Source organism: Lepidochelys kempii, chromosome 11 (assembly GCF_965140285.1).
Source record: "Lepidochelys kempii isolate rLepKem1 chromosome 11, rLepKem1.hap1, whole genome shotgun sequence".
Lineage (NCBI taxonomy): Eukaryota > Metazoa > Chordata > Testudines > Cheloniidae > Lepidochelys > Lepidochelys kempii.
The window spans coordinates 11442221-11456482 of NC_136390.1; the positions used below are offsets into that span (position 1 = coordinate 11442221).

Sequence of the window (14262 nt, forward strand, 5' to 3'; positions counted from 1 at the left end):
ACAAGGTGGGTGAGAGAGAGAAGAAGAGCTCTCTGTACACTTGAAAACTTGTCTCTCTCACCACACAGGAACGGGGGCAGAGAGGAACGACTTTGGCTATTTTTGTCTCTAGCTCAAAAAGAGAGAGAAGCAACCAGTGTTGCCAGCTCTCACAATTTTGTCATAAGTCTCATGATAATTATTGTTTTCCTTAAAGCCCCAGCTCCTAGAGTCAAGTGGATATATGATGATTTCAGCCTTCATTCTTAAAGAAAAAAAGTAACTTTCTAGTCCTTGTGGCTGTGGAGAAAGCTTCAAAATGTGATCCCAGGGTACCCTAAAGGCTCAAAAAGTGGACGGTAAATAAAAAGAACACCAAATCTATTGTTTTTACATAATCTCATGATTTTAGAGCCACTCTCGTGATTTTTGGTGAGCCTTACTCATGATTTTTGAACACTTGGGGTTGGCAATACTGAGCAACCCAGCATGTAGGGTTCTGCATCAGGCAGGGACACTGCCTGCTCCTGAGCCTATATGGCCCCAAGAACTCCCAAGGGAAAGGGTTAGGCTGCTCAAGGGCAAAGCTGACCAAGGGGGAAGAAGGCTCCATTTTGCAGCTCACATGTCACACACTGAAGGAGGACGACTCTGGACAATCCAAGGGGCTCTGACCCCAGCCCAAAGAATGCCCTGGAGTGACAAGGAAACTAAGGCAGGGACATGGGTTTAGTGTTTTCTGATGAGAAGTACACTCCTGTGCTTTATATAATTAAGTAAAAGAGCAATAATGTGCTAGTCTCTGGGAACAGTGTCTGACTGTGATCTTCATAAATATTGCATGCCTCCAGGGAAAGTGAAACCTTCATAGTGGAGTTCTGGGAAATTAAGTGTTTAAGTATGGGGGAATCTGAAGGCTTAGCACTGTGCCCAGGGGGGCCAGGCAGCTGGACAGTGGGTTTCAGCTCTCAGAAGGAGGTGTGAGACAGAAGTTCTGCACCGAGAGAGTGTGCTTAGGGACCCCAAGATTCAGGCACTGGCTGGATTCCATTCAGGTTCTGGAAGCGTAAAACACCTGTGTATCCAGGGACTCAGAGGCTTTGATTCCCCTCACATCAGTCTTGTGGGTGGCTGGAAAGAGGCACCCAGCCAGATCTGTGACATCCCCTAGTGCTGCAGAGGGATGACAGTGTAAAGGAAAAATGGATAGTTTGATCAAATTATATTAGTTCCGTATTAGTGCTAAATATTCAGTTCTTTGATTGAAACAGGGACAATTTTCTCTTCGTTGAATACTCATTACTTTTGTGCTTTGACTGGTTTAACTTATAAAGCACCTTTTACTTTTTTGATTTTTATAATTTTGAGTTCACCAATAAAAAAAAAAGAGTTTTCCTCAAAATGGAATGTAAAGGGTTATAACTTTTAATGGGGATAAAGAATTTTCAGATGCACTCACCATGAGAGTATCTAGCAAGGAGATAAAGAGACTTCATAATTTAGGTTATCTGTACTCATTTCTTGGCAACACTTAAAACACCATTCCACTAGGAGTCATCATTATACAGCAGACCTCTAATTAAACCCCAAAATATCAGAAACCAGATGCAATTTTGACCTTAACCTCCAGAATGGCTTATTGCCCTTCTTCATTGTTAAAGATTCAGGGCCTGATCCTCTGGTAGCATAAAGGGGCCTTAAAGAGGGCAAAAATTCAATTTACATCCACTTTTAGACCTCTTTATACAGCTAGACTGGTGTAAAACTGCCTTCATGTAAACAAGAATCTGCAGTGGGACTCTTTACAGGTCCAATCTGCCATTTCAGGGTACTTTTTCCAAGGCACTGATGGTATTATTATAATTTATTATTTCTATTATGGTAATACCTATAGTTATCTACAGAGATCAGGACCCCTTTGGGCTAGGCACTGCACAAACACACAGTAATGGCCAAGCCCTACTCAGAAGAGTTTACTATCTAAATAAATAAGACAGACAAAGGGAGTGAGAAAGGAACTATTGTCATTCCCAATTTACAGATGGGGAACCAAGGCAGAGAGAGATAAAGTGACTTGTCCAGCTTCAGACAGAAAGACCTTGAATCCAGACCTCCTGAGTCCCAGTCCAGTGGCTTAAGTACAAGACCATCCTTCTTCTCCATCTTATTAGCACTACTGGACAACCTCCTCATAGCAATGGATAGAGGATAGATCTCAATGCTCCTATCACTCACCCTATCAGCAACATTATACAACACAGCACAGGGTATGACATTGATAGAGTACATGGGTCCAATCACAAAACTCCAAGAGTGGTGTTACCTAGCTGCTTCTTTTCACTACAAATCATTGTGTCTGGCAATACCACAGAGATCTAACCTCTCTCCTCTTCAAAATCCACCTGAGATTTTGTGGAAAGGTGCTGAGACACCATGGACTGTGCTGCCAACAAATGCTAGTGACTCCCCGCTGTATTTCTCATAAACACCTTCATCACAAAGATGTTGCAGTGCCTACAAGAGACCAGCACCTGGATAAAGAACAGCTGGTTCAAACCAAACTGAGATAAGCAAAGGGAAATCACTTTGAAGAACTTCTGCCCTTTCAGAGGCATTTACCATGGTTCATCAAAGTTGTGTGAAGCCATGGGGTTATGTTGGACACAAGACTAAGTGTGGACAAAAAGTGACAAAAAATGCTTTCTTCCACCTTTAGCTTGCTATGAGATTTTGCCCCCTTCTGCAAGGGGAGGAACTGGCCACAGTGATCCACCTCCAGAGTGGGATACTATAATTCAGTATCTTGCACCGTAGTTGGAAACAACATAGAGGCTCTAATTCTGTGGAACGTGGCAGCCTGCCTCTTCAATGGGATGGGCTGCCATGAGTACATCACTATTGCACTCTGCACTGGCTCTCAACCTGCTTCCACAGCCAAGTCGAGGCTCTGGAGACGATCTCCAAAAACATCAATGGGTCAGGACACAACTACATTAGTGACCTCTCCAACCAAGACTTGAACAGACAGCTGCAATCCTCTTGGACTGCATAGCTTACAAAACTCAGGACAAAACGTGCAAGAGCCAGAGATAAGACAAACATTCCTTGTCAAAAGGGCTTGGCTGTGAAGCAAATTAGTAGACAAATTTAGACTAATCCTAAATCTGATTGCCTTGAGAATGCTCCATCCCGCTGATAATTGTTCCCACCAGGAGAAAACCCAAATAAAAACAAAATGATGCAAGAAGAATTTCCTTGAACCCATGAATAGAGAGGGAGCACAACACCGCCCGATGTCCACTACAGGACATGCACTGCAGATCTAATTCCCCTGTGCTACATAAAACAGATGATCTAATCTAATCTAAGCATTTTTTGGGTATAGTCACATGACATTATCTGGTTTCAGAGTAACAGCCGTGTTAGTCTGTATTCGCAAAAAGAAAAGGAGTACTTGTGGCACCTTAGAGACTAACCAATTTATTTGAGCATAAGCTTTCGTGAGCTACAGCTCACTTCGTCGGATGCATTCATTGGATGTGTTTCCACAGTATGCATCCGACGAAGTGAGCTGTAGCTCACGAAAGCTTATGCTCAAATAAATTGGTTAGTCTCTAAGGTGCCACAGTACTCCTTTTCTTTTTATGACATTATCTGGGTAGCTCTGCTAAGTATTCAGTGATTCATTTTACCATACCTACAAAAATTACTCTCTACTACAGACTGCATGACATACTTTAGCCCTGACTATGAAGAGAATTTGCAGATGCTCCCTCCATTTGTCTTTTTTGTTTCTCACCAGTTTATTCCATAGGGATTTAGGTTATCCTTTATTCATCTGTCTGCATTGGAGGCTAAAGCACTTTGCCAAAACACATTCCCTTCAGGAATACTGAAATCTCCCCTAGCATGATTACCAGCTTCCAGAGGAAGAACCTAGTGTTTTGGAATGGGGAGGGAAGGTCAAGCATACTTCTATATTGCCCTCCAATTTTAGTGTTTAATACACCAATAAGGTCCCTGGGGCAGGCTAACTTCAAACCAATACTTCATTTTTATGTGATGTTCAAGCCTTTGCATACACAAACATGCAGAACGTAAGACTCCTTTTGTTGAAGACCTCAAACAGGTTCCCATTGTACCATAATTTACTATTTCCTTTTCCCTCCACAACTGTGATCTGGAAACAGAATTAGAACTAAGTGAAAAGGGTACCCAGAAATATGCTGCTGTTTGTGTTTACTTACATATGAATGTACTTCCAAGAAAACAGACTTGTTCAAAATGGATCTCCCCTGAGTAGCCGCCCCAACACACTTAAGCTTTACTACAGTAGTTTACACAAATAAAGGTGAATGTGTTTCTCTCCCCAAGGCCAGTTAACATGCATTTGCAGAAACTGATAGACATACGATCCTGAACTCAAATGAAACCGCTAAAAGGTATAATATGCATATGATTTCTCTTTGGTTTTCCATTGAAGCTTATTGTGCTAGCTGTCCGTGCATTGGTTTAGTGCATCCAGGCACTAACAGATAATGTCACTAGACCTGTCCAAAATGTTTGCAACAAAACCTGAACACACATGAAACTCACACAGTTTTGAGAATTGTTCCAACTTTGAAAATCAGGTAAGATACATCAAAAGATTCATGACTCTGGGCCATTTTTGGAGCAAATGCATCACATCACTTTCACTGTTATCCTTGTGGGGGTGAAATGTCACTAGAGCTGACCAGAAAACAAGAATTCCATTTTGTAAAAAAGTTCAAGGTTTCAACATTTATTTTCACTCTGCACTGGAATGAAAACTAGACCTTTCGAAATTTTTTGGAAACAAACAACCCAACAAAAACCCCTGAAAGCCCCATGCCAGAATACTCAACAACCTAGTGGTTTGGGCACTCACCTGGAATGAGGGAGACCCCAGATTCAAGTCCCTAATTTGGAGGAGGAACTGCAACCTGGCCCCCGTTCCCCACATCCCAGGTGAGTGAGCTGGACCTCAGAGTCAATCTTTCCTGTTGGAGCTGTTCCACTTTGTAAAACTAAGTGAATATTAATGGAACCACAGAGAGAGACTCTATATCCCAGGGATAAGAGCACTCACTCTGCCTGATTCAGAGCAAGGACATAAACCTGGGTCTCCCACATTCCATATGAGTGCCCTAACCACCAGGCTACTGGTTATCCTAGGATTGTAGTCTCATTATGCCCGGATCTGAGAAACCGCCCCAACAAAAATGTCCTCAAAACCAAAATTTTTTGCAAAAAGTTTCAGGTTTGACAAATCTTCATTTTCTGACATATCAACAATGAGTTGAACATTTCCTGACCAGCTGATTCCATCACCACCCTGTAGAGCTGGTTATTGGGAAGGTAGATTTCAGGGAACATTTTTAAAGCACCTAAGTGACTTTTGAGCCCACGTCGCATTTTCTGAAGTCACTTAGGCACTTTGGCTCCTAAGTCCCATTGATGTTCAATTTGACTTTGTTTCTTAAGTGCCTACATCACTGTTGAAAATCTGACCCTTAATCCATAAGAGTTGAATGATCACTACAGGTACTGTTAACAAAAACCAACTTGCTCTAACTCTATAGCTGGAGCTGGCATCCATAGTCTAAAACAGCCCATAGTAGGTAGAGCTATTGATCCCAGGCCAGCTCTACCACAGAGGCAAAACAGGTGGTCTCCTAGGGCAGAAAAATGTGTGATATGCATTTTGTGTGATATGCATTTTCCATTGTGCTTAGCGAGGCACACACGTCCCAGTAGCTGGTGCTGGGCTCTAAGGGTATGTATACACAGCAGCTGGCAGTGAGGCTTATAGCCCAGGTCGGCAGACCTGTGTTAGCGGAGCTTGAGCTAGCATGCTAAACATAGCTGTGTCGATGTTGCTTTGACGTTCAGGTGCAGGCTTGAGCTGGGCTCTGGAGCCTAGGGAGGGCGGTGGGTTGCAGAGCCTGAGCTATTTTTAGCACACTAACGCAAGCCCCGGGAACACAGCTCTGTTGACCTGGGCTGCAGGACACTCTCCCAGCAGTTTGTAGATCAACCCTAACAGTTTTCAAAACTGCTCTCCGTTGGAATGGTTTTCCACTCTTCCCTGTCCTTAATTTCAAGAAACTAGGGGCCGTCCAATCTTTATTAACTATATCATGAAAACAACTCCCCAAACAAGAGTTTGCTGTAGAAAAATAATTATGTGCTGGATTGTCACAGCCCTTCCTTGACACTGCTTAGCCCTGCTCAGATTGTGACTCCAGCTAACAGGAAAGAGAGAAGCTAGTCACTAGATACTCCAAACTTAGTAGTAAGTGGGTGGATAGGAAGGGGATGGAGAGGAATAGAAAGAGCACTGGCTCCTTCCCGCACCACTCCAATCACCAGCCAAGGGTAATGGTTTGGGCACACAGAGGGGAGTAAACTGCTCCACGAAAGGGGGAGTGGTAACTTATTCCTTCTTCAGAGCAACATGGGACCAGGGGAGGAAGTGTCTCATTTTGAGTCCCAATCTGTTCTCTGCTCTTGCAGCAATACAGCTACATACCACCTCTTACTCAGAGTAGATTGTAAGGTTACCATCTGGCCCTACATGACCTATAACAACCTCTGCTAGGACAATACCAAATTACATTTAACTTGGATTTCCTTTCCCTCCCAAACTGGATTCAGCAGCACCTCTTCCTCTGACAAATTCTCAGACTTTTTAGTAGACAGGTTTTGAAACACACTGTGGAATAATCTTTAATTAACCCATTAAATTATTTCACTTGCAGTGTAGAGAAGAGCATAGCGTGAAACCAGTTGGTCTTTAAACCACTGTTATTTATAAGTCTAACTTACAGTTATGTTCTAACTTTTCAGTGAAATCTTATCTGAGCTGTTTAACTTGTAATTCTTCCCGATGAGGAAACAGACTTTCTAGCCTTCTCGTCAGGCCAAGAGACCCCCAGCCTCAACCTCTTATAGGTGGCATAAGTACAGCTGATTCAGGACACACCCACAAAAAGAATTCTGTGCTATCTCAATCTAGTTGGTTTCCCAAAGTGGCTCAAATTTACAGAGTACACATTAAACAAATGCCATTCCAGGCATTTCCAAGGCAACATATCCTTTTTTAACTTCTGGAGCAGAAAATGGAAGTTGTTCTGCTACTTGATCCAAGGGTTACACTGAGCCAAAACAAGTAGATATGTCTCATTGTGCACCAGTAGATTATAGGGCTATAGGGAGTTCTTAAGCAGCAATCCTGTTCCAATGCAGAACCCCTAAAATCAGAGATTATTATACTCACAGACCTTGAAAGAAAAGGATATTGTTTTTCTTCAAACTAAGACAGCATTGAAACGACATTTGTGAGGTGGTTTTCTTTATCTGATCTCAAAATTGGTTTGGTTTCTTTCTAAATCCAGTTATCATATTACCATACAATACTATTATTAGCTATTACAATAATTGTCTGCCAGATAAAGAGCAGACAGAAAGAAACAATTTAATTCCACTCCACAGGCTGTTTAGCCAGAGAAGGTATTTAATATACTGCTAAAGCCAGTTGGACAATATCCATGCCGACAGCACTGGCAAAGCCTTCTTTTGAAATTCATCAGTGGGAGAAAATCGAAACCATAAAAGGTCATAACTGAACTCTATGTTACTGTTGACAGGACTTTGGGGTCATGGCAAATCTCTCTGCTTTCCTTGGAAAACTGTGCCCTGGAACTTATTTTCCAAGGAAGAGAAGTGCTATAATCTTAAAGGTATTGTCCCTTACAAATGTTAATTTACCACAGATTTAGCATAACATTAGACTGGAAAAAACAAACAAACCTCTTTTCATAAAAAAACCAGTACAAGAGAAGCTGAAGTGCTCTACAGTGAACACAACTTTTCCTCTCATAAAACATCTGCCCCAAATGCCAAAATTGCAAATCCTGCCTTTAGCTATGTGCACAACTCCCAATAAGTTTAGCTGGAGCTCCACACCCAGAGTTGAGGGCACAATTTGGAATTTGCCTTCCATCTTTTTAAAAATCTTCAAGAGATTTGCTACAGCCGCTCCTAAATCTTGTCCCTCACCACTCTCCCAGTTCAAACCACTGGCAACCTCTCTGCCTCATACACGATAATTAAATTAAGTTGCATTGTTATCTGAGGAAGATAGATAGATCATCCCTCCTTTACAGATCAGGCAACTCAGACACAAAGAGGTAAAATGACCTTGCCCAAGGACACACTGGAAGTCTGTGGTAGAACTAGGAGAATTCAGATAGACCCACTCCCAGACATGTCTTTTAACCACAAGAACATTTCCTTCTCCTATAGGCCTAACAGAACCAACATACATATGATGGGAAATAAATTCTTAAGAATTTTCAAACCTTTTTTCAACCTTTTTTCAAACCTTATGTTCCAGAGGTGACAATCAAGTACTGGCTGAATGATGGTTCAGGTGACCTAATAAGTTTGGTTTCCCTCTAATTTCTATGATCCTTCTGCAAAAATCTTTGGTGTTGATGTGGCTGCTGAGGTTTGTCACGAAGTTTTAGAGATGAAGCATTTGTAATCGCCCCATAGTGTATGTTGTGGTGCTGAAAACTGTAAGAGGGCAGTATAAACCATCCCTTCTTGGCCCATTGGCCAACTTGCCCTCTTCACTGGATATAGAAGTCCCTCCAGAGGCAGCCCAGAGGAATAACAAGGACAAGCAATTGGAGGCAAGGAAAATGCTCGAATTCTAATTCTGCCTCTGATACAGCCTTCCTCTGCAGTCTGGGGCAAGTCACTTAAATTCTCAACTTCAGCTCCCTCATCCTTAAAAGGGGGATAATCACTTGCCTCACAGGAACACTGTAAACACCAATTAGTAGCTTGTGAAGAGAAGATGAAACACATTGTAGAAAAATTCAGTATTAACACTCTGGAGTTATACTATTTTCCCTGGATTTGTCGTTAGTTGCTTCCCCCCAACCTTTCTTCAATATCACAAAAGTTGGTGTTCGCTTTTCCAAAAGGGGAATGTTATGTTTCTGACACAAAAATGGAAAGTTTCCTATTGAGCCAGAGAGGCTTTCCTATTTTTTCTATTGAGTTTTCCTATTGAGCCGGGAGGCTTGCACAGGAGCGACTCATCACCTTACCACCAGGAAGCTTGTGGCACAACTAGGAACAGAGCCCAGATCTCCTGTTCTTTAATTACAGGATCATTCTTTCCTCTCTTGATTGCAATAATCAATTTCAAACTTGTACAAACTTGTTGGGTAACATTTTCAAAAGCACCTAAGTGGCTTTGAAGCCTAAGTCCCATTTTTAAGTCAGTTAGGCACTTAGGAGCCAACGTCTGATGAATTTAGGCTCCTAAATCACTTAAGTGATTTTGAAATTTTCATCTATATTAACCCATGTACTTACCCATAAATATCTCTATAAAACATACACAGGTTTTTTATTTAAAAAATAAAGCACTGCTGAGAGGGACGAATGTTACTGGCCACCTACTGTAGCCACCTGTTACGGCGTTAAGGACTACACATTAGCCCTCACCAATTCTGGTTTAGATTATACTCATCCCACCACCAATGCTTTTAATGAAACTTTGGCAACAGGAGGCTACTATAATTTGACATACACAGTTGATTGTAAATCACGAGCTGTGTCCCAGAACATACAGTTATGGATTTGGTACCAGAACCACATTACAGCAAAGCCTTTCTTAAGTGACCATTCCAGAGACAAAAAATTGGTCACTTAATGGAAGTAGTCTTCTAAAACAGGTGAGGCAGAAGGTATTGTGGGTAGTTTTTGGGCAATCTCTTAAGACAAGAGGTTGCTTTATTAGGGTGGCTTCCTTCCTGTACTGGTTTCATAGTATTATTATTACTTGTAGGGCACCAAAGTTACCAAGGGAATCAGTGTCAAGCTCAAACTCCTCCTGACTCCAGCCCTGTGCACTAATCACCCAGCACAAGCAGTCTCCCTAATTTGTTTGGATACCTGTGTGTTTTTTCAGGTTGGAGTTGCGTTTAATGAAAGTTTAGTTCACAGATCTTCATTCAGATCACAAGAGGTGAAAAAAAACCCCTTAGAATAATTCAAAACTGGGACTCTTTCCAGAGCTGCTTTTTCCATTGCCAAGAATGAAGCAAACAGTCTTTGACTCCTCAAACTCCTTAAATGTCAGAACCCCTACTCGGTTCAGTTATACTCACAGCTGAAGTTTGAGTCTGACATTTTCAGCAGTGCAGGATAAGAGTTTAGGAGCCAGATTCATCAAAGGGGGAATGGGGAGATTTTAAAAAAAAATTTTATCCAGATGTTAATGAAAAAATGCCATTGCTATTTATAAAAACATGTGCAGCTCGTATATCCAGCTACAGACTGTAGGCTAAGATACAGGTTTGAGTCCCTGGAGTCATGGGTTGAATCACAGAAGAATCATCTCTGCTTTGAATCTTGGCAGAGTCAACTCAGTACTTTGTCTTTCTGTAGCAGATAAACCAATGTTGCAGGTTACTGTGCACAGGGCTTTTCAATGAGAGGGCTTAAAAACAAGGTCCTGGCTGTCCTTAATGATCCCATGGCACCTCTGGTATGGTGACCTAGACCAAAATGTCCCCTTCCCCACTGGGGTGTAGTGTGCTATGCACAGTTTTTGGTTGCTGCCTTTCTATCTTAGAGGTGTCAAGTATCAGAGGGGTAGCCATGTTAGTCTGAATCCACAAAAACAACGAGGAGTCTGGTGGCACCTTAAAGACTAACAAATATCTTAGAGGTGGCTGTACTTCAGAGGAGCTGCCTGTATGTAGTTTGTGAAGTGCTCTTTAGATCCTTTGGAGTGCGAGACTGTACATATGAATGTCATGCCATCTTTACCATGCACATGGATGCTCAGCTGTCCATAAATTTAGAACAATATTACAGTAATATTTCCTTATTCCTTTCATTTCGAATTTTAATGTGTCATTTACTTTTTAAAATTCAAACAGAGACAAGCCTGCCAGCTACCTCTTTAGAGGAGTCTGGCTGTAGGTCAGTCCTGGACCACTCCTGCAGGAGAACACACATTCCAGATCACATCTAAATTCTCTAAACACATTCAGAACCCAAGCAAGTACCTTGGTTAACCAGCTATGTTTTGAGCAAAGAACATACAAGGTGATGTGATTTTTAATCTGTAATCCGATAGGGAAGCAGCTCACACAAAGATCATAGAGCCTCATTATAAATAGCTAAGACAAACAAAACTGATATCTGGCACTAGCCAGATTTATAGCCACTTTATAAATCCTCATTAAGGGAGGGAAAGATTCTGCCCTGCACACTGGAGACGGTGCAGAAAATGGATGTTCTGGGACGGGAGCCCCAAGGAATAATTCTGGCTGACTCAGCTAGAATTCCTCCAGGGTTCTCCCAGAGTGTGCACAGCTGGAGCCACTGTTTCAGTTTGTATGCCTGGAGAGACTGCAGTGTCTTGCCATGTTGCCTGGTGTAGGATAGACAGGGAGAGAAGTCAGGGTCACTCCACTCTGTTCTAGATACCAGGTGCCCATAAAAGTGCTAGCAAGGGGCAGCAACTACACTCAACAATGGGATTCTTCCCCTTGAGCCCAAGCAGAAGAAACTCCTTGTGCCCATCCCTGCCTACAGTGTGGATACCCATGCAGGACTGGCAGGAATCTGGCCCCCCAAAACTTCAGCTGGCAAGCCATTTTCTTCAAGCCAGTAGCAATCCTGATGGCAACACATTTCTGACATCCATCATGTCCAGTACAGTTCTTAATTCAGCTAGAAGTCTAGTTGAAGCAGTTGGAGAATTTGCAATAGTAATTTTATCTGGGTGTCATCAGCCAGAAAGCATGGCAAACTCAAGCACATTGTAGGAATTCTTCACCCAGCTCTCCCGAAGCATCTCTGGGAGCCCCACTAACCCCACAGCACATTTCCTGCCAATGGTATCATGAAGGAAGAGGCTGGTATGTAGCTTAATAAGGTTTTAGAGTTCAACATTTTCGGTGACTACTGATTTTCAAACCAACATATTCCTCAGAATATAAAATTGCTACTTACATAATAACTACATGAAGTTCACAGAGTAACAGGAAAATGAATATGACACATCGCTCGATGTTATTTAATAATTGCACTTGTCTGTCCAATTGTCTTTTAAATGTAATCAGCAATCTGGTTTAGACAACAGAAATAACCATGTACTTAAATGGTCAAGAGGCCTGTATACACAATACATACAGCAGCATAAAACTGCAGAGTGTTCACTCTTCACAGGATACTATACTTGAACATAAGGTATGATTCTACTAACTAAAATTACATCTTACTCACTAGATCCCTGGGATGAAATCCTGGCTCCACTGAAAATCAATGGATATTTTGTCATTCACTTCAGTGGAGCCAGGATTTCATCCCTGGCCTCATACCTGCATTTCTTTAGAGACAATATTAGTTGCCTACTACTTGTTACTCCTTTTAGGACTACAGTTATGGGAGAATAACCAGAATAGAATCCTAGTCAATGTCATCAACAGACAGGCTGAGTAAATTCCAACTGCATGGACAATTCTGGCCTCAGACACACCTGAGTAATCACATTACAGACAATGGGTAACTGAGGGTAGAATTTGGGCAGCAGAAGCTTCCTTACAAGTGATATTGCACAAAGTGGAAAGAACCAGACTGGCAGTTTGAAGAAACGTTTTCTTTTACTATAAACTAACCAAATTTGCTCTGGAGCCCTTGAGAGGTAATAAGTCTGAAGCCACACAATGCCATTTGACAGAGTCACTATTCAGAGCAGAAACAAGCTTTTAAAGCATCATACATATGATTCTCTCTCAACTTTTCATACACCTTTACAGAAAACTTGTGCAGCCCATGTATAAACATGTATGCATTTAAAAAGACTGTCTTTATAAATCAATAGCAATATAAAGTAACTATACACCAGGACAGTTTCCAAGTTGTAATCTTCAATAAAATACAAACCGCCTCAACCCTTCAAAAACTGGCCTTTCTAAAACTAACAGCCTAGTGAGCATCTGGAAAGGGTTAATGGGAGAGGGAGGACTGACTTCTGTCTACACATAAACAAGAACAAATATAAGAAGGATTATTTTGCACTCCCCCATCTCTCATTACAACAGTCTTCAAATTAAATTGAAATATCATGTGTCATCAAAATAACAGGCAGATCACCAGTTGGTGTAAATTAGAATATGCTGAATTTTACCAGTTTAGGATCTGGCCTAGCAATTTAATTTGGACCTGTTTGCTTTTGCATTCTCTTTAACGTACTGTGCTGTTTTTATCTGATTTTTTGTACAGCATGCAGAGCACCGTGTAGGTGTTTTATAATATAATTCAATATTTTTTCTGCACTTACCGACAACTGTGAGGTTGACTTGTGCTTGTCTGCTGCCCAATTTGTTTTCTACCACTAAAGTGTAACATCCACAATGTTCCTGCTTCGTTGAGGATATAGTTAGCTTACTACTGTTTTCAGCATTCTCGATTTTGATGTGTTCATTTTCTTGAATCTGCCAAATTAAACAGAAGAATTGTTAAAGAGCTTTCAAAAGAGACGCTCCCAACCTCTCAGTCAGGTAGGAGCCCACAACTACAGCATTAGGAGAGCAATGTAGATAATTCCATTACTGCAGTGAGTAAGAATAGCTGGCAAAGAGTGAAACTGACCAAAAAAGTCAAGAGATGCAGGCCAGTAGTTCAGTGGTCCTAATCTTGCAAAGTATTCCATGAGGACAGATCCTTATAGAATCATAGAATATCAGGATTGGAAGGGACCTCAGGAGGTCATCTAGTCCAACCCCCTGCTCAAAGCAGGACCAATCCCCAATTAAATCATCCCAGCCAGGGCTTTGTCAAGCCTGACCTTAAAAACTTCTCAGGAAGGAGATTCTACCACCTCCCTAGGTAACGCATTCCAGTGTTTCACCACTCTCCTAGTGAAAAAGTTTTTCCTAATATCCAACCTAAACCTCCCCCACTGCAACTTGAGACCATTACTCCTTGTCCTGTCCTCTTCTACCACTGAGAATAGTCTAGAACCATCCTCTCTGGAACCACCTCTCAGGTAGTTGAAAGCAGCTATCAAATCCCCCCTCATTCTTCTCTTCTGCAGACTAAACAATCCCAGTTCCCTCAGCCTCTCCTCATAGGTCATGTCTTCCAGACCCCTAATCATTTTTGTTGCCCTTCGCTGGACTCTTGCCATTTTATCCACATCCTTCTTGTAGTGTGGGGCCCAAA

General features: G+C 41.8%; 1 protein-coding gene across 6 annotated transcripts in view; it reads right to left on the reverse strand.

Annotated features, from left to right (window-relative positions):
• MYLK (myosin light chain kinase) overlaps positions 1-14262 on the reverse strand; it is a 324445-nt gene that overhangs the window by 45771 nt on the left and 264412 nt on the right. For all 6 annotated transcript variants that reach the window (XM_073305128.1, XM_073305130.1, XM_073305127.2 and 3 more), the window contains one exon: positions 13379-13532. In XM_073305128.1, coding sequence (XP_073161229.1) covers positions 13379-13532 — 154 coding nt within the window. The remainder of the gene's footprint in view (positions 1-13378; positions 13533-14262) is intronic.